This window comes from Colius striatus, chromosome 6 (assembly GCF_028858725.1).
Source record: "Colius striatus isolate bColStr4 chromosome 6, bColStr4.1.hap1, whole genome shotgun sequence".
In the NCBI taxonomy this organism is placed as follows: Eukaryota; Metazoa; Chordata; class Aves; order Coliiformes; family Coliidae; genus Colius; species Colius striatus.
This window is the reverse complement of record NC_084764.1, coordinates 32,803,994-32,825,759: the sequence shown is the minus strand read 5'-3', so window position 1 is coordinate 32,825,759 and position 21,766 is coordinate 32,803,994. Positions and strand designations below refer to the sequence as shown.

General features: G+C 44.5%; 1 protein-coding gene across 1 annotated transcript; it reads left to right on the top strand.

Annotated features, from left to right (window-relative positions):
- Positions 1-4,787: 4,787 nt before the first annotated feature.
- Positions 4,788-12,251, top strand: LOC133625616 (uncharacterized). The gene is given in 4 exon segments (XM_061997822.1): positions 4,788-5,488; positions 5,567-8,159; positions 8,161-9,576; positions 9,578-12,251. Coding segments are annotated over 4 exon segments (5,196 nt in total). The 5' UTR covers positions 4,788-5,027; the 3' UTR covers positions 10,304-12,251.
- The last annotated feature ends 9,515 nt before the right edge of the window (positions 12,252-21,766 follow it).

The following is a 21,766-nucleotide window of genomic DNA, read 5'->3' as shown; positions in this document are numbered from 1 at the left end:
TGAAACACAACACAACAGGGGTTCTGGAGAAGGAACACCCTCAGAAATTGGTATCTTTGTCAAAAGCATACTTCTCGTTTCTCCATCTGGCAAAACAGGAATGAGCCACTTATGTTTGAAGGACTTGGAGGTAACCAGTGCAGTTTTGAATCCATCAGTGCTGGGAGGGGGTCATCAGCAAGCTGCCTGATGGCATGACAGAGAACAGATGCCTATCAGCCAAAATGAAAAACAAGGGATGGAAACAAACCAGGCGCTGTGTTGCACTGGCTCTTGTTGCTTTTTTTCCCATCATACTGAGTCAGCCGATGGGGAGGGCTGCTGAGACCAGCCAAAATGAGGCACTGAAACCACACCGCTGAGCACAGGAACACCAGAGCTGTGATTGAATGGCGAGTGGAAAATCCTGATTCTGAGGGATAAAGGAAAATCTTTTAGATATCACCTCTGAAAGATATTGATGCCTCAGTCTCAGGTTCCACCATCTGATCCTGAAGGACCTCCCTCAGCTCCTTTTCCTCCTTGTTATTGTCAGCTGGAAGATTTACACTCTGAGTAGAGCGAGATAAATTAGAGAATTTATGTACAAAATATCAAGGAATCATAGAATCGTTTCAGCTGGAGGAGACCATTAAGATCATCAAAGTCCAGCCTTTGTCCCAGCCCTATCAATCACTAGGCTATGTCCCTAAGTGCAACATCCAACCTTCTCTTAAACACCTCCAGAGATGGTGACTCCAGCATGTCCCTGGGCAGCCCCTTCAAATGCTTGATCACCCTTTCAGGAAAGAAATTCTTCCTCATATCCAGCCTGAACCTCCCCTGGCACAACTTGAGGCCATTTCCTCTTGCTCTATCGCTTGTTACTGGGGAGAACAGACCACTTCTTTTCAGGTAGTTGTAGAGAGCAATAAGGTGTCCCCTGAGCCTTCTTTTCTCCAAGCTAAACAGCCCCAGATCCCTCAACACAGTATAAAGGAAATAAAATCATCAGCAGTGAGAATCTAACCTAAAGTATGAGTATCAGCTTCAGTCTACAGTCTCATTTGTGTCTCATAAACTGACCAATGCAGTTAATAACTGTCACAGGGGACAGGGAAGGTTTTAGCAGTTATTTCCTACACACCCCTACAACAGCCCCGTGTTGTGACATAGGTCAGCACAGAGGTGGCCGAACATTTACTACACTAAACCCCATACATTCATCTGGACTCAAAGAAAAAAGGATCCAAATGACTGGGAGAGAACAGGATTTCAAATGAAAACTCCAGCTGCAAAGAACTGGAGTTGGAGAAGGAGGAGAGATGAAAGCTTCTATTCAACCTCAAACTCTCCACAAGGAATTCACTACAATTTATCGAAGCAGCCATGGATGTTTTCAGTGCAGCCCATTTAAAACCAAACTACCTCAAAGCCTGGACCTGAACCTCTACGTTCTAAGAGGAGAAGGAACAACAAAATACAGTCTTCTTTATGGAAAACTGATGATAGACTTTCAAGCATCCCTATGTATTCCTCATTGTGCCGGAAAATATTAAAAAGGGCTACTTAAAGACTAGGCTTTAGTATAATTCAGAAGCGATGTATTATTTGTTTTTCATCTCATTCTTCTCTTTTATGCCTTCTCTCCTGCGGCTGTAACAGGTGCAGAGAGCCCATCTGACAGAGAGAGCACCAGACAGTATTCATTTATTGCAAAACTGTTTTCTCTTCTAGACATACTTTGTTGATGTCCCTCATGACTTCAGTCAACTTCATTAAATGAGCTCTGTGTATTAAAATCTGATCTCCGGACATAATAGCCCACCACAAGGAACTCTTAGGTTCAGACACTTCATTTTAAAGATAAAACAGAGTCATGGGGCTGCATCTGCAACATGATCTTGAATGGTGTTAGGCAGGACTGTGGTTGCTGCCAATCTGTCTCAGGGTCTACAGAAAACTTTGTTTCCTTGGCAGAGAGAAATTCTCCATCAATCAAATGGGAAATAAGTGCATTTTTCGACTGCCTTTTCCCTGATTTGTTTTCCAGGTTCAACACTGAGCCAGGGAAGGCCTCCAGCAGTTGAGAGGGCTGTCACCCTCATACAGGCTATTTGTGGGAAGAGCAGGGTCTGCACATCTTCAAACAACATGAATGGCAAATTTCAGGCAGGCACGTGATACTTATATGAAAAGAGCAAATGGGCTATGAGCATCAGAGATGAAGCAGGGAGAAAGTACTTGAGCTTAGAAGATGGTACCCTGAAGTGGATGGCACTGATAACATGAGGATACACAACTACAAGGGAGTTTTGCAACTGAGAAGATATTTTTGGGGGTGCAGATGTAACAGGATAACACAGCAAGGTTATCAACAATGAGAAAGGAAATGAATGGTCCCATTGAACTAAAGTGTAAATATCAAGAGAGATTAGTGAAGACAGATAACCATCTCAGTGAAAAAATGTAAGAAAAATGACCCCAAATTTTGTCAGCAAAAAGTTTTTGATTCACTCTTTTTTTTTCACCATACTTAATCTCAGATAAATTTATTTTATAAGGGGCTGCATTTTAACCAAGTTGAGGAGAGGGTACGCTCCAATTTCTCATCAGCAAACATCTCCCTCTAGTGTCTTCCCGGGACCTTTCCATCAGATGGGGTAGGAACTGGATGAAAGTTTCCTGTAGCTTCTCAGGAATTAAGGTTCTCAAGAAGCTGGTGCCAACCAGCAGAAGCCTGGGACAGACACACGTGTTTTCCTAGCAGCACCAAAAGCACTGTCTACACCATAAAGTGTTTCACCCTAACTGCTGCAGCAAGTCCAGCCCAGCTCACCACAGTAACAAGCTCTGATGATACTGGATTTGACACCTAGACATGGGAATACTTTCAGGGCTATAGCTTCCATGGCTGGTGAACAGGTTCCTCCTATTCTGCACTGGAGTACGTACTGCAAATAAGCATACCAACTATTGCAAGTGTCATCATCTTCTGACGGACTACGCAGGTTCATGAAAGATGGGCAGTCAAGGAAAACTAATCTTAAAAAATGGAAGAGTTTTTGCTTAGGAAACTCCTCAGCTGCAGATGTCTGGCAGCAAGACAGGCTAGGGGAAATATCACTCTAAATTTGCCTGTATCTCTTTTTCTCTAAATTACTGTGGGAATGAGGATACTGGGTGACACGGAGGTGGAATTTGATGCCAATACAAGTTACTTCAAGCCCTGATGACTGCCAACCTCAAAGTTTTAACAGGTACGCTCTTGAATCATTGTCAAGTGACCATTCCATGGTTATAGTCAGATGCGGAGTCCTGCACCTCAGGGGGAACAACCGCATGCACCAGCACAGGCTGGGGGTTGGCCTGCTTCAGAGCAGCTCTGCAGAGAGAGACTTGGGAGTCCTGGTTGTTAGCAAATTAAATATGAGGCAGCAATGTGCCTGAGAAGAGGCGAAACTGAGAAGAGGCAAAACAAACAAAATGGAGTACGGCCTGCACACTATGAGAACAACAACCGCCTCAGCGAAAGTGCAGTCTCATTAAGACCGCTTCATTTCCAAGAAGCAGAAGTTAAAAAACATTTCCTAAAAAAGGCTGCGGCCTGTGGTTATCAGGAGAGGCCAGACCGAGGGTCAAGAGCTTGTAACTATTGTTCGAACCCTATATCTATTGTGTGGCGTGTAAACCCTATAAAAACCCTTTCCTACTGAGCACCAGGGTCGCCTCCTCTGACTCCTGCGTGAGTTACGAGACGACCCGGAGCTCCGAAATAAACCTCACCTCGTGCGTTTGCATCAAGTCGGCTCCTCGTTTTCCTCTGAGGTGCGCGTCTGCCTGGGTAGAGGAAAGCTTCGCCTTTCATTTGGGGGCTCGTCCGGGATCAACGACGAACACCTCAGGAAACGATGACCACTTGGAGGTGAGCTTTTTGTGTGAATGTTTGTGGCGCCACATGAGAGCTTGTGAGCTTGTGTAGATTGAGATTAAGAGTTTGTGGTTTGTGTAACTGAGCAGGCTTTGTTGGGATAATATTGTTTTTAACGTAATTTCTTTCCTTTATCTCTGTTTCTTTTGTGTCTCTAAGAGTTTGTGGTTTGTATAACTGAGAGCTTTGTTGGGATAACATTGTTTTTAACGTTATTTGTTTCCTGTATCTCTGTTTCTGTTGCGTCTCTCGAAATTTAAATTAGTGCCCATCCCTCTATGTCATAGGCTGCATACCGTTGACCAAGTCTGAGACTAGGTCTGGATCTAGCCGCACCTAAGCCCCTTTTAAGGGTGCCTTAGAAAGCAAGGGGGTCCAGACTGAACCTCGTGACTCAACGGCAGGGTCTCCTTAAATAAGCCTACTGTTGACCAGGTCTGGGACTAAGGATTCTTTCCTGAACCTCGTGACCCAACAGTCCATAATCCCCAACTTCAGTAAGAAAAACACTTAGGGATACACGGATAAGGTTCTCATTCTCTCACTCTCTTTTTCTCTCTCTCTCTCTCTCCATTAACCTCTGAAAATGTTTTAAGTGTGTGATACTGGGAGCTCGCTGTTGCACAGATATCTTAAGCATCAGAGACCAAGTGAATGTTGCTTTTGTGGGTGATTGGGTGAGAACATACTTTGGTACCCTTGTAAGTTCAGGGAATGCTTTTTGTGCCGCCTCTGTGTCCATAAGTATATTTGTTGATTTTTACCTGAGAGTCACACTCAACATTACGGGGATAGGTACGGGACAGGAACCCCTTTTGTGCAAAAAAATTTTTAGATGTGCCTGATTAATTGTATTGATTTTTTTATGTTTTATCTGTGTAAGGATAGGAGTCATAATTGTCAGGGTTGTGTTATGTTGTTTTGGAAGTAAGGGTCACGGGGAAACTGAAGCTGCTGGGTCAGTAAAGGTCTGACAGACTTTAAAGAGGTTTCTGAGTAGCACGTGTGGGGGACAGACGTGTCCGGCACCACAGGCTACGGCCCTGGGGGACGCCTCACGGGTGAAAATAGGCAACCTTTGCCTATAAGTGAAACCTAGCTGGTCTTTGTGGAGTGAATGAGGGGACGAAGTCTCCGCCCTTCTGAAATTTTGATAAGATCTCTTCCGTGGTGTAAAAGTCGTGGAGAGCGAGAAACCGTTTCTGTGTGTGTGTGTCTTATTATAATCTTTTTTGTATTACTGATAACCATGGGGCAGTCCCGATCCACCCCTCTGTCATTAACATTGGCACATTGGCCAAAAGTAAAAGCACGAGGGCAAAACCTGTCTCTTATTATCAAGAAGGGGGATTGGCAAAATTATTGCGAAAGTGAATGGCCAACTTTTAAAGTAGGATGGCCACGGTCAGGTACCTTTGACATCCATACCATACGGGCAGTCCGAATGTCTATTTTTGCCTCAATAGGAGGCCATCCTGACCAAGAACCATATATCACAGTATGGGAAGATTTGGTGATGTATCCGCCGGACTGGGTCCGACCATTTCTTCCAAGTGATAAAATAAGAGTCCTAGCCCCATCCTACTCATACTTTAACCGGGGCGTACCTGTGACAACCAGGACTCTGGCTCTCACAGGAGTAGAAGAAGGGGTGACCAATAATGGGGGAGATTATGAAAAATTGAAAGAACCAAGCCCTAAGACCAAGGTATATCCAGAGGTCGAGGGACCCCCTGAATGGACTCCACCTGTATCCACATCTATACCCACCGCCCCCCCAACTGGACCCCAGTCCCCAAACGAGGGAGTACCTGTGCCATATAACCCGGGGGGTTGGGAAGAAGGACCCTATACCGGTACCAGGAGTAAACGGGGGATAACGCCTGAGGGACCAGACTCCACTGTAGCCTTACCACTCCGGGCGGTGGGGCCAGCCCCCACAGAGCCAGATGAGTTACAACCATTACAGTACTGGCCCTTTTCGTCCTCTGATTTGTACAACTGGAAAGCAAATAACCCTTCTTTTTCTGAGAACTCTGCTGCCCTCATAGGACTAGTCGAATCCCTGATGTACTCCCATCAGCCCACATGGGACGACTGTCAGCAGTTACTTCAAACACTTTTCACCACAGAGGAGCGAGAACGAATCTTCTCGGAGGCACGGAAAACCCTACAGGAAGGCCAACCAGGCCAACCCCCTCGAACAGGAATGGAAGTGGAAGCGTTGTTCCCAGCAGCGCGACCGCAATGGGACTATAATACAGCAGCAGGTAGGGAACGACTGTCCATATACCGCCGGGCTCTGGTAGCAGGACTAAGAGGGGCAGCCAGGAAACCTACCAATCTGGCAAAGGTGAGAGAAATTATGCAGGGGCCTAATGAACCACCCTCGGTGTTCCTAGAACGTATCATGGAGGCCTATCGTATTTATACCCCGTTTGATCCCGAATCTAGGGGACAGCGGGCCTCCGTTATCATGTCCTTCATTGGACAAGCTGCACCAGACATAAAACGAAAACTGCAGCATATCGAGGGATTGCAGGATTACACCCTGCAAGATATTGTTAAAGAGGCTGAAAAAGTGTTCCATAAAAGGGAAACTGAGGAAGAAAAGTGGGAGAGGGAAAAGAATGAGAGAGAGAAGGAAGAAATACGGAGACAAAAGAGACAGGATAAGAATTTAACAAGAATACTTACTACAGTAATGGCCGAGGGGAAACGCCAAGGGGAAAGACAGGCAAGAGGAGGAAGGGACCTGGGCGACAATGACAGGAATAAGGGACCCAGAAGACTGGGAAAAGATCAATGTGCCTTCTGCAAGGAACATGGGCATTGGGCCCGTGAATGCCCCAAGAAAAAGGGAAGGAGAGTGCTGACCCTGGAGGAAGATGAAGATTAAGGGGGTCAGGGCCCGGAACCCCTCCCCGAGCCTAGGATAACGTTAAATGTGGAGGGGACCCCAGTAAATTTTTTGATTGATACTGGGGCAGAATATTCCGTACTGAAAACCTCATTAGGGACTGTAACTAACAAACAGACCATGGTAATTGGAGCAACAGGTCGAAAAGAATACCCCTGGACAACTAATCGAACTATTGACTTGGGAACTAACCAAGTATCCCATTCTTTTTTGTTAATACCCGAGTGCCCTACCCCCCTCCTCGGGCGAGACCTGCTAACAAAAATGAAGGCTCAGATAAGCTTTACTTCTGCTGGCCCTGAGATCGCCCTTGCAGGCGAAAAGCCAAAAACATGCATATTGTCCCTGCACTTGGGGGAGGAATATAGACTATACCAAAACCCCAAGGAGAACCTGGATAACCTTGAAAAATGGCTCAAGCAGTATCCGAAGGCATGGGCCGAAACTGGGGGCATGGGGGAAGCGGTGAACATCCCTCCCATAGTGATCGAGCTACAATCAAGTGCCACCCCAATAAGCGTAAAACAATACCCATTGTCAAAAGAGGCAGTAGCAGGGATACGACCTCATATCGACAAGCTTGTACAACAAGGGATTCTTGTGCCTTGTAAATCTCCCTGGAACACACCACTCCTGCCGGTAAAGAAACCTGGGACTGGGGATTATCGGCCAGTACAGGACTTGCGGGAAGTCAACAAAAGAGTCCTTACCTTACATCCTACGGTACCCAACCCATATAATCTCTTAAGCTCTCTTCCCCCAGATCGTACCTGGTATACAGTCCTTGACCTAAAGGATGCATTTTTCTGCTTGCAACTGCATCCAGTGAGCCAGTTAATTTTCGCTTTCGAGTGGAGAGATCCTGAAAGTGGGAGAGTGGGTCAACTCACGTGGACAAGATTACCACAAGGATTTAAGAATTCTCCTACCTTGTTTGATGAAGTCCTCCATAGGGACCTGGCAACTTTCCGGGCACAAAACCCACAGGTAACTTTACTCCAATATGTAGATGACCTCCTACTCGCGGCGTCCACCAAAGAGAACTGCCTGATGGGAACTCGCAGACTACTGGTTGAACTTGGAAGGTTGGGGTACCGTGTCTCAGCGAAGAAGGCACAAATCTGCCGGAAAGAGGTAACCTATCTGGGATATGCTCTAAAGGATGGAAAAAGGTGGCTGACGGAAGCCCGAAAGAAGGCCATCTTGCAGATCCCCACCCCGTCAACCTCTCGACAGGTGCGTGAGTTCCTGGGAACAGCGGGGTTCTGTCGTCTGTGGATACTTGGGTTTGCTAGCTTGGCTGAACCACTATATCCACTCACAAAAAAACAAGGGAGAATTCGTATGGGGCAAAGAGCAGGAGGAGGCCTTCACCAACATAAAGAAGGCGCTGTTAAGTTCCCCTGCTCTGGCGTTACCTGACCTCACCAAACCATTTACTCTGTTCGTGGATGAGCGAAAGGGAGTGGCCCGGGGTGTGTTAACACAGAGACTTGGACCCTGGAAACGGCCAGTGGCATACTTGTCAAAGAAATTAGACCCCGTGGCCAGTGGATGGCCTGCCTGCCTTAAAATAGTGGCTGCCACAGCAGTCTTGGTAAAAGACTCTGATAAACTTACTTTTGGACAACCAATTACAATCATTGCAGCCCACTCCCTGGAAAGCATTATTCGGCAACCTCCTGACCGATGGTTAACAAATGCCAGGATGACTTACTATCAGAGTCTGTTACTAACTGAACGTATTAAGTTTGCCCCTCCAGCCATCCTGAACCCAGCCACACTGATGCCTGAAGCAAGAGAGAGTGACCAGCCTCTCCATGAATGCCAAGAGGTTCTAGCCGAAGAAGTGGGCATTCGCGCAGACCTGACTGACCAGCCTATGGAAGGAACCCCCTCGTGGTTCACCGATGGGAGCAGCTACCTGGTGGAAGGAAAGCGTAAGGCTGGCGCAGCCGTAGTGGACGGGAAACGGGTCGTGTGGGCTAGCTCGTTGCCAGAGGGGACCTCTGCCCAGAAAGCCGAACTAGTAGCCCTCATACAGGCCCTGAGGCTGGCTGAAGGAAAAGTGATTAACATATTTACCGATAGCAGATATGCCTTCGCAACTGCTCACGTCCATGGGGCAATATACAGACAGAGGGGGCTCTTGACATCAGCGGGGAAGGAAATTAAGAACAAAGAGGAAATTTTAAATCTCCTAGAAGCCGTACACCTCCCCAAAAAGGTAGCCATCATACATTGCCCAGGGCATCAAAAAGGAGATGACTGGGTTGCAAGAGGGAATCGAATGGCAGACACAACTGCCAAAGAGGCCGCACTAGAGGCCATGATACTCTCAGTAAAACTGGACGACAAACAGGCAGTGGAAGGAAAGGAAGAAACAAACCTATCCGCTGAGGAAGGGAAAGCTTACATCGATAAAATGCACCGACTTACGCATTTGGGGACTGAAAAACTTATCACACTAGCAAAAAAATCACGCTACAAGGTCCCGGACCTACGGAAAACCGTGGAACGCATCGTACAAAATTGCGAGGTATGTGCCTTTACAAATGCAGGACATACTAAAGGAATCCAAGGAAAGAGACTGAGAGGAGATCGACCAGGAGCATATTGGGAAGTAGACTTTACGGAAGTAAAGCCTGCCCGGTACGGTAACAAATATTTGTTAGTGTTTGTAGATACCTTCTCTGGATGGGTCGAAGCATACCCTACAAGGAACGAAACAGCACTAGTAGTGGCAAAAAAAGATCCTGGAAGAGATTTTTCCCCGGTTCGGTATTCCCAAGGTAATCGGGTCAGATAATGGACCTGCCTTTGTCGCCCAGGTAAGTCAGGGAGTAGCCAGACAATTGGGGATTAACTGGAAGCTCCATTGTGCATATCACCCTCAAAGTTCAGGACAGGTAGAAAGGATGAATAGGACCTTGAAAGAAACTTTAACTAAATTAGTAGCGGAGACCGGCGGGAGGGATTGGACAGTCTTTCTCTCCCTCGCTCTGTTTAGGGTTCGAAACACCCCAGGACCTACGGGGCTCACCCCTTATGAAATCTTGTATGGGAGTCCCCCTCCTCTGACAGAAATAGTGGGGACTGATGAACCTGTTGTGCCCTCTCTTACTCTTGCAGCACGCCTAAAAGCGTTGGAAGTAGTTAGAAAAGAAGTTTGGGAACAGTTGAAGAACCTCTACGACCCAGGCGAGGTGTCGATGCCCCATTCGTTCCAGGTCGGAGACAAAGTTCTGATTAGACGACACCGATCAGAGACGCTCGAACCTCGGTGGAAGGGACCGTATGTGGTATTGTTAACAACTCCCACCGCTGTAAAAGTCGATGGGATTACTACGTGGGTACATTCAGCGCATGTAAAAAGGGCACCTAGAGATACACAAAAGGATGATTGGGTGGTGGAAAAGACTGATAATCCTCTTAAGCTTCGTGTGTTTCGGAAACCTAACCGAAACACCTAGGGAAAATCTCTTGGTGGGACTAATCCGAGATTTCGGGAAGGCCCAAAATGCAACCAGTATCACTGCTTGTTTACCATTACCACAAGCAGCTGGGGAGCCTATTCCGTGGGGTATAATCCCGGCGGGACCACTACCAAAATATAAAAATAATGTATCCCAATTTTGTAAGAGTGTGCCCCGAACTAGGACTGGGGTAGGTCGGCGATTTATCAGGACACGAAAATCACAGTGGAAAATCAGGAAGGAAGACTGCAAACGAAAACTTAATTCTGTATATAAAAAGGGAGGGATCCATTCTGTGGGGACGTGTTATTTTGATGAGGAAAAACAAGTTACAGTAACTACCACTGAAACTTACTCTGAAGTGGTATGTCAGAATATCACACAATTAGACCCCAAGGTCTGGCAATCTATCTGGGGACCCGCTATTGCAGAAACTTTTAGCTACATAGGACCAGTAAACTGGTGTGTGCAGTTTCAAGGAAAGCAGGATCAACACTATACACACACTTTTCATGAGATGACTTCTAAAAAAACGATTGTGGAACACACACATGGGTGGAACTGTACCAAAGTCCTCAACTGTGACACCCCGGAGAGGGAAATAGGGATTTTCCCCGTCCGTTATCTGCTTAAGTGGGGATGTGAATGTCGAGGATACAAACATACCCTGCCACCACATACTAAAGGTGGGTCAGATGGGGAAATGCTTGACTGCAAATATACTACAATCCAGAGTCCTGGAAATTTAGTATGGGTCACTAACGAACGGAAATGGACCACACATATTTCCATTGATGGGCCTATTAATCAAATTACCCTAGGGGTGCCCACACTGTGTCCCTACTGGAAAAAGTCTGGAGAAAAAGAACTTATACCTCGAAAGAGGAGGGATGTAAGTAAAGAAGGCGAGGAAGCCCCCAGTGATGAATGGCAGGAACCAAAAACTGCGATAAAAATAGGGTGGGCAATTGAATCTATATTTCCCCAAATCGCAGCATATAGAAATAGGGAGATGCTTGATAAATTGTTGGCACAAACCGCGCGATTAGCGGCTGTTATTAAAAAGGGATTTAAAGATATGAATTTCCAACTCCAGGCAACTAGCAAAATGGCTCTGCAAAATCGGATGGCCCTTGATATGTTACTATTAAAGGAACATGGGGTTTGTGGGTATCTAAAAAATAAAATAAGCGACTGTTGTATACATATCCCAAATGTTACGGAAGCTGTAGAAAACGATATTAACAAATTACATCAGATAGAGGAGAAAACAAAAGGAATTGAAGAGGAAGCCCGAAGAAATTGGGTAGGGGAAGTATTCAATTCCCTAGGAATACATATTGCTGAGTGGTTATCTTCATTAATCCAAACTGTGATAATTACTATTATTCTTATTGGTATAATCTTTATTTCTTATAAGTGTGTTTTAGGACTGTGCCTAAAGGGGTGGAAGAAGACTCCAAAATGACATCCATAATGTTATAAGCTTAGAATAGAAATATAATGTTAGTAAGTGTTAGTCCTGACCACTGGCCTGGCCTCTCCAGAAATTCTAAGATTAGAAATGTACAAAAGAAAAAGAGGGGAATGAGAAGAGGCGAAACTGAGAAGAGGCAAAACAAACAAAATGGAGTACGGCCTGCACACTATGAGAACAACAACCGCCTCAGCGAAAGTGCAGTCTCATTAAGACCGCTTCATTTCCAAGAAGCAGAAGTTAAAAAACATTTCCTAAAAAAGGCTGCGGCCTGTGGTTATCAGGAGAGGCCAGACCGAGGGTCAAGAGCTTGTAACTATTGTTCGAACCCTATATCTATTGTGTGGCGTGTAAACCCTATAAAAACCCTTTCCTACTGAGCACCAGGGTCGCCTCCTCTGACTCCTGCGTGAGTTACGAGACGACCCGGAGCTCCGAAATAAACCTCACCTCGTGCGTTTGCATCAAGTCGGCTCCTCGTTTTCCTCTGAGGTGCGCGTCTGCCTGGGTAGAGGAAAGCTTCGCCTTTCACTCACAGGGAAGATGCTCCAGTGTCTTGATTGTCTTAATGGCCCTGCATTGGACTCTCTCTAGGAGTTCCTTGTCCCTCTTGAGCTGGGGAGCCCAGAACTGGACACAGAACTCCAGATGAGGCCTTATCAGAGCAGAGTAGAGGAGGAGCAGAACCCCCCTCATCCTGCTGCCCACATTCTTCTTGATGCATCCCAGGGTGCTATTGGCCTTCTTGGCCACAAGGGCACTGAAAGGCGAAGCTTTCCTCTACCCAGGCAGACGCGCACCTCAGAGGAAAACGAGGAGCCGACTTGATGCAAACGCACGAGGTGAGGTTTATTTCGGAGCTCCGGGTCGTCTCGTAACTCACGCAGGAGTCAGAGGAGGCGACCCTGGTGCTCAGTAGGAAAGGGTTTTTATAGGGTTTACACGCCACACAATAGATATAGGGTTCGAACAATAGTTACAAGCTCTTGACCCTCGGTCTGGCCTCTCCTGATAACCACAGGCCGCAGCCTTTTTTAGGAAATGTTTTTTAACTTCTGCTTCTTGGAAATGAAGCGGTCTTAATGAGACTGCACTTTCGCTGAGGCGGTTGTTGTTCTCATAGTGTGCAGGCCGTACTCCATTTTGTTTGTTTTGCCTCTTCTCAGTTTCGCCTCTTCTCATGAGGAAAGGTTGCAGGAACTGAAGGTGTTTAGTCTGAATAAGAGGAGACTGGGGGTGTAACTCAGTATTACTTACAAGTACTTAAAAGGTGGATGTCAAGAGGATGGGGCAATACTTTTTTTCTGTGGTGTACAGTGACAGGACTAGGCATAATGAACAAAAGCTGGAACACAAAAAAGTTCCACCTAAGGAAAAACTACTTTACTGTAAAGGTGAAGCCCTGGCCCAGGCTGCCCAAGAAGGGTGTGGAGTCTCCTTCTCAGGAGTTTTCAAAACCCGCCTGGACACGTTTCTCTGTGACCTGATCTAGGTGGACCTGCTTTAGCAGGAGTGTCAGACTGGATGATCTTTATAGGTCACTTCCAACCCCCGTCATTCTGTGATTCTGTGATTAATTTCTAAATAGGCCTTGAAACTCCAGTGCAATTTGCTCTACAGTAATATTCAAACTGTGCATTTGACTCTAGAAGAGAAATCTCCCCACGGCTCGAGAGCACAGCGCTGCAGCCACCCCAAAGCAATTTTCATCTTCTTGAAATAGAAGCCAGAAAGGAGTGTGCCAGCTGAGATACCAGAAACTCTGATCCTACCACATCCAAATTGCTCACGTAGAATGTTGCAAACACTTTGAAGCCAAATGGCAGATTCCCTCTGGCTTATAAAAATTCACTGATATATACCCCTTGTCAATTTGTTGGCAAAATATTGCAAACTTGACAAGTACCACAGGGCAAAAGTCAAACGTTGCATACCATGTGATTCTTGTTAAGATATTAAATTTGCAAGAGAACAGTCTTTCCCATAACCTTAGAGATTAAAAAGATGGTGAATATTTTGCTATAATTGGTCTTATTCCTATTTGTACTGCATTTATGAATAATATTAATTCACACTCAATTTAAGCCATATGGTGGAAAGAAAATTAAAAAGTTACAAAAATAAGATTAGCTGTGATATGTTTTGCATGTCTGGAAAATGTTCACGTTAGGTTTTAAGTCAGAAAACTTTTTTAGCCTTAAATAAAAGCAAATACTTTTTTTTTTAAGATGGGAAACTAATTGTGCATTGTATTGACACAAGAATAGCTGACTAATATCATTAACAAGTTCAGCTGCAGTGAGTGATGTGCTTGCCAAGATGTATAAAAATTCAGCCCTTCACAGAATGGCTGAAGTAGGAAGAGACTTCTGGAGGTGATCTAGTCCACCCTCCCAGCTCCAGGAAGGTCACCCAGAGTCAACCATGTTGCTCAGAGCTGTCTGGTTTGGTCTTGAATATCTCCAAGGATGAGGACCTCTCAGGGCAATCTCTGTCAGTGTTTAACACAGGAAAACAGTATTTTCTTGTGTTCAGATGGAATGTCATGGTTTTTAATATGTGCCCATTGCTTCTTGTCCTGTCAGTAGGCAGCATTGAGAGAAGTCTGGCCCCATCTTCACCATTGCCTCCCACCAGGTATTTATCCATGTGGATAAGACCCCTTTGGGTCTCCTCCAGGCCGAGCAGTCTCAGTTCTCACAGACTCTCCCTGTAAACAAGGGGCTCTAGTCCCTTCATAATGCTTACACGACAACGACAACAAAGTCAAAGTCAAGAAAGGATATTTATGGGCAAGGCAGGTGAATAGAAATACTACATTTCCAAATCCTTCTCCTATCTCTCAGCAAAGACCTTTAAAAGAAACACAACATCTGCAGGTTGTATTGCCCTTTTGCAGCAACAACAGCCTATGCAACATGTGTAAAAAGATGGCAGCAGAAGTTCACCTGCCCTTGAGGAAACCAGCACATCTCAGACAGCTAAACCTCCCAGTAAATGTCCAGGAAGCTTACAAATGAAGTTTAACTGTATTCTGTTAAACTCCTCAAGAGAGGAGTCACCCCGTCAGTCTAGATGAGCATCAACAGAAATCCCAGCTGGGTTTGCTTGCTTCCTACATCTACTTAAGGGAAACTTCCTTTTGCTGTTGTCATCTGCTGTGTAACATTAATTGTACTCAAAAGGGCATTTTAGAAAATAGACCCAACCACATTTAGAGAACTCAATTCTCTTTGTGTTCCTTTAAGTTGAATTAAATGAGACTAATGTGGTTTAAAAGTTCTTGAGTGATACAATTAACACCATTACAACTCAGTAGTTTGCAATATTGACTTCACAACTGAAATGGAATTGGTTTTCTCAGGACTAATGGGAATTCCTACGTTTATAATGGGAGACATTTAGCAGAGACATATGCTTTTTAGAGGTTCTCTCTCATTTGTAAATATTGTAAGGTATTTATTCCATGGGTGCAATGCTGCTTTTGCCATAGCACAGCTGGTTTTCCTGGTATTTGTCCAGCAATGCTTCTCACAGACCCATTTGTGACTGCTGAGCTTTCTCTCTGCCTGCTGCTTAAAAGCTGTAGAAGGTTTAATAATAGATAACAACTCATGTAGCATTAGCATGATTAAACCCTCAAGCAAAAGATTACCCAAGTAAAAATGACCAGATGTCTAAATTCAGAAAGGACAATTCTAATTTTTTAGCTCATCAGACTGACTTTTCCAACTATCCACTTTGTCTCACATTTACCCTAGGGCTTGCAGCCATTCTATTCTCCCTCTAATTGCTCTGCCATAAAACATAACATGCTCCTCTGCTCCAGCCATATTCCTGCTCACTCACCTTAGCAGTAGTTATTTTACAGGACTGCTTGGAAGTCCCAGGCGAGACCAAAGTACTCAGTCCTGATGACTTCTCACATGTCCCTGTGCTGTCACAGTGCTGGTCTGATTTGCCACTTTCTTGCCTAAGCCAAGGGCTGTGTCCCCAGGGCATGATGCAGAGGGATGTGCGAATGCTTAGCAAAGCTCTATGTCTCTTGCTGGGTTGTACAGGAGCACAGCATCTTCAGACAGGTTGCTTCCTTTCCTGCTGATGTCAGATGCTGCTCTATGTCAGATCTTGCATGGTCCCAAATAAGTGCTGTATGCATACATAATACTGCACACATGATGGTGATTTCCATCACACCTGCTGTCGCTAGTCAGTGCATGGACACTCACATCCAACTGGCTACCTGAGGCCCCTTAAAGGTGCAAAATTCAGGTGACCTATATGAGACTTTCACTGCAGGAGGATAACTGCATCTACCAAATGCTCATTCCTCTCCAGTGATTAGGAAGGGCTCTAGGGTTCCTATGCAATAAAGTCTCTTTATGGCCAGGAGGATTGTAGGTGATGGTGACATCAAACCCCAAGGCCTGATTCACTTCACCCTCAAGCAGACATCTCTTCCTGCTCAGATGAATCGTGCTCGAAAGGCACCTGCTTTCCCCCTGGGAAAGGGATCTGAGCCTGGCCAGATGGCCACTGCCCCCATGCTAGTGGCCTCCACTGTGACCATCTGTCCCTGCTCCATACATACACACAGCCACTTGATGACTACAGAGCACTTCATCAGTATTTTCAAAAGTCCTCCTCAGCTTTTTGCAGTAACAGTGGTTTCACTGAACTTTTGTGGTGTTTTAACCCTGACTGTGTGCCAGGTGCCCACCAAAGCTACTCTGCCATCCCCCTTCCTCAGCTGGACAGGGAAGAGAAAGTGTATATATATATATATATATATGTGTGTGTGTGTGTGTGTATATATATATATATATTTACATAAAATATTGAAAAAGGTTTGTGAGTTGAGTTAGGGACAGGGAAGTCACTTAGCAGTTACCATCACAGGCAAGAAATCAAAACAAAGTAGGGAAATGAGAAATAAAAACTTCATCTCAAAACACCTCCCCCCATCCTTCCTTCTTCTCAGGACTCTCCTTCCTTCTCCCTCAGTGGCGCATGGGATGGAGGGTGGGGATTACAGTAAGTTCATTACAGATGGACTTTGCCGCTGCTTCTTCCCAGGGGGAGGCCTCCTCACACTTCCCACTGCCACACTGTGGGGTCCTTCCCCACAGGAGACAGTCCCTCATGAACTTCTCCAGCATGGGTCCTTTGCATGGGCTGCAGTTCTTCATAAACCACCCCAACCTGGGTGTCAACCACAGGAAAAACAGTCCTTCAGGAAAAGAATGCTCCAGTGTGGGTTCCCCATGCGGTTACAAGTGCTGACTGCAAACTTGGTCTGGCATGGGCTCCTCTCTCCACAGGTTCCCAGGTCCTGCCAAGAACTTTCACAAATGTGGGCTTCCCATAGGGTCACAGCCTCCCTCTAGCATCGACTCATTCTGGTGTGAGGTCCCCCATGGACTGCAGGGGCACAGCTGCCTCATCATGAACTGCACCACAGCTCATCAGGGAAGTCTTTATTCCAGTGCTTTGGCACCTCCTCCCCTTCCTTCTCCACTGACTTTGGTGTTTGCAGTGATGTTCTCATATTCTCATTCTCTTCTGCTGCAGTTCAGCATCTGTCCAGCAGCTTCTTCCCCATTTCCAATGTATCAATCCCAGAGATGTTCCCTGTATCACTAACGGGCTCAGCCTTGGTCAGTGGCGGATCCATCTCAGAGCCAACTGGTACCAGCCCTGTCACATACAGAGGAAGCTTCTAGCAGCTTCTCACAAAAGCCACTTCTGTAGCCTCCTACTACCAAAACCTGCCCACACAAAAACACTATAGTTACTTTGTTATAAACAAAGGCAAAACCTACAGCAAGGACAGCTGCACACTAATGGGGCTGAAGTTTTGGACATCCCCCAGTCTCAGTGCCATTACTGAACATTTTGAAGCAAAGCTGAAGAGAAATGATAAACAGAAAAGGATCTGACCTCTTCTCAGAGGCTCAAGATGAAGATAATTAGTGAACTCATTAGCCCTTTCCTGAACACAGAACATGTCTCCTTTTAATCCTGTACCTTGGTAAAAATGGAGGACCTTTTGGGAAAATGAAATGTCAGTAAATTCAGGATACATAACAGGGAAACTTGCTTCACACGATATGAAACTGCTGCCACCCCACATCATAGCAGTAAGGCTGCTCTTTTGTTTTGTTGTTTTGGTTTTGGTTTTTTTTTAAAGAACAGGTAATTTCTAGCCCACTTATAAACAATTTCCAGTTCTCTGGCCATCAGTTACCAGACACATTTCAGGGCAACACTGATCATCAGTCAGACTTTCCCCGTAACATGTAATTCTGGTCCTGGTGATCGCAAAGGGGTCTTCCAGCAGAATCGAAAGGCTCTTGATGAATGGGGTATTGAGCAGAACAATAGGAAGTCAAAATCATAATGTTAAATCACTGGAAATTATCATGGTTACAAAGTAAATGTCAAACTGTATTTGCTAGGAGCTTTGTTAATATAAATAAACCTTTCAAGGCAATGTGGACTAATCAGATACTATTCTTAACAGATGACTGCAGAGCAACCTAAATACATGTGATCTAGACTTTTGCATAAAAGACACAAGAAAAACCTGCTGCTTTACACCATGTCAGAATGAACAAAGGAAGTGCTCAGAAGTTGACTGTGGCTTTTTTTTGTTTTTCTTTATTTTAAATTCATTAAATGGATCAGCTCCAAATCTTTACCCGAAAAAATCAGCCACTGTTCACACAGACCCAGTACCTGGCAAAAAATAATACAATTACGTGACAAATACAGCTCTGCTGACCTACCTGTTCTACTTCATAAACCAGAAAGCCATGAATAATGAATGCTCATTCTCTTGGTCGTTCTCATCTGACCAGCCAGGCTGCAATTACTGTCTTTCATGTCCTCCTCCTCTTCCTAGAAACACAGGGATTCCACCCGGGCCAAAATTCATTGGAAGACCAAGCTTAAATGTATCATTGGCTCTCATTTCAACCACATGGGGAGAAATTCTGCAGCATTACAGTGTGCTACATACCTAGGTGATATCATTTCAATTCAGAATCATCATGCTTTCTGCTGAAATCTCTATGAAAAGAAAGCAGAAGTAGTCCTTCTTCCTGGAAAAATCAGACAGCAGGAATACAACAAGCAACTGCAGGACATTTTTCTCTTTAGTGGTGACATGGACTAGAAAAAATATTAGGCAGAATATTAAGCATTTACTAAATACATAACAACACTGCTGAGTTTTGGGTTGATTTTTTTAATGTACATTGATGAGTGACTTTTTTGCACTGAACACACTGGGCACATACCTGAGTGAAATACCACGTGCTTTAACACACTGGCAAACCTGACTACTATAGTCCCTGTAGGTTTTGTCTGCACTGAAGACCACCAATACACACACATAAGAACCGGTCTATGTATGCCCAGGCTGGCACCTGCATTGACTCCAGATAACTCATGGGTAGCACTGGAGGGCAAGCGTTCGGTGCAGAACACAGCTGAGGTGATGGACCAGCCTGGGAGAAGGGCCACCAGCCCTTCCCAGTGAAGTGACCATGCAAACTTCAGTAGCTGTAACCCCAGGAACTGTCAACTCAGCCTAACTGCAATTTCTTTACAAGCCCAAGCAAGCTCTTTGTGAACAAATCAGATAAACCATGTCCTGTGCTTCTCACTCTGATGCTGATGATGAGTTGGCACTGGGACCACATATGATGACTACTTTCACCTACATATATTAGAAATCAAAACCCAAAACAATGAATATATTGAGGTTCCCAAAGCTATATTAGAAGCTCACTTATCCAATGACTTCTCATGCAACTGAGGTGCTTTTTTTCCCCTCAACCTATTTGACTTAGAAATTAAGTATGCTTATTTTGGAGTCTCTGTATCTCCAGTGAGAGATGTTATGTCATTTTTGCCATGCTTCCTATAAAGGATGGAAAATCAGTAAACCTTTTTTATCAGTTTCACTAAAAAAAATTACCATGGGGGGATACCAGTGAAGCAATTTCCTGTATTTCTGCTATAACAGCAGAACTTATATGAAGCTGTTGGTCTCTCTGCTCACTGTGTGAGCCTAATGATTCTCTTGAAGAGGTGAAGACTTCCTTAAAGAGTTTCTGCATAGAGCTGTCGACACAGGATAACTGCATTTCATAGACTACAATTAGGATGGGAAGTGGAAAAAGGTGTCAAGAAAAGTAATGAATAGGGCAATTTATTTCTCCTTTTTCTATCCCTGCCTTCCATGTTCCTCTTTAGGCTCACATTTCTTCACATGCAATTCATTCTTGTGATATGTCATTTTAACAACTGCTCACACTTTTAGAGAACCTTTCCAGTGAAAAGGAATGCTGCTTCTTTTAAAAGGTTGCAGTGGTAAAAACAGAAAACGTTTTACTTTTCTCATGAACTTTTAACTGATTTTCTTTTTCTGTTTCATGAACAGTTGTTTTGCTTTTATCAGAGATAGAAAGATCCCCTGCAAACCAAATTATCGCTTTGTTATTTAATAACTCGTTAAGGACTCAGACAAGTCATGACTTGCAGGATTTTTTTCATAGGGAGCTGAATTCAGTCCCCTATTCATTCATGTCACTGGGATGCAGAATTTGGCAGGCATGAACGAGGCTTTGAGGCTAAAGGAGGAAAATTCTGTTGTCTATCATAAACTGTGCATTCAATTTTAGCAACCACCATCAGATCGCTGTGTTTGCTTGAGAAACACATACATATATTTCAGACTTTGCAGTTGAATAACACAAGGGCACTTGTCCCACAGCACACTACAGGAGACTGAAGAAATGCATGCTCGGTATTTGGAGATGAGAGCTTTTAGATATTGAAGTTTTCCATCAATTTAATATCTCAACAGGCTTTATCAAGTATTCAGTTGAAAATCACATATTGGGGAAAAGGAACATTATCGTACCAAACATGAGTATGCAATACCACACCACCAGCTTGAAACATTACTGATTACTTAATTTTTTGCTCTGTAAAACTACATAAAGCTGCACAACAGTAGGTCAGATGATTCAAATTAGATGTTAAAAAATGCTGTTCTCTTAGGCAATTGAAGGCACTGGAGTGTAAAACAAGATCACATTTGTTCGAACCAGCTAAGAGGGAATTCTGTGATTTTCCACTATTGTGCATCTCCTCAGACAGAGCTACTGTCTGCCCCAGCCCTCACACACACTTTGTCTTCTGTGTGCTCTGGCTCCTGACAACTCACAATAACTCTCACAGATCATTTTTTTACATTTTCATGCATGAAGTACCATAGATCTAAAGTATTTATTTCTCACCTGCCAGTTAGGCTACATTACATACAACTACAATTATAACTTGGAATTGAGATACCAACACATTAACATTTGTTCTTTTCCATTGCAGGAGTAAGCACTTGGACCCTGCTATGCCAGAGCCCAGGCAGTGACTGCTGATATTCTATAGTGCTCTGACAAATTAAATGACCTTGAAGTTTCCTCCTATTGACCATGAATACCATAAATCTTTTATTATACTCTTAAAATAAAAGACAAACACTGTGATGCCTTGTTTCTTTCATATCCCTTACATCATCTATGGTAAGGGGATTGAAAATTGACTTATAGGTCCTAGTTATTTACAGTAAGTCCCTTTGAGGCTGTTTTCTGAACACAGAGGCAGTTTCTCATTTGTGAACTTTTCCTAACTTTTGCCAATCAAGTGAAGCAATGTCTTCTGTTAAATGCAATAATTTTTCATTTATCTGTTTTAATGTCACTCATTCAAAAACTGCAGGTAATTTTCCAAGCCTTCAGGGGCCAAAGATTACAGAATTCAATGCAAAATAGAAAAATGGAAAAGCTCAGTTCACTGGAAAATCGCATAACCCCGTGGTGCCAGGTGCTGCAAACCAGTCACAGCTCCACCTTCTTCCTGCCTCTACAGATCCAAGTGCTGGAGCTTCCTGCACAGTCAGGAGCCAAATGGAA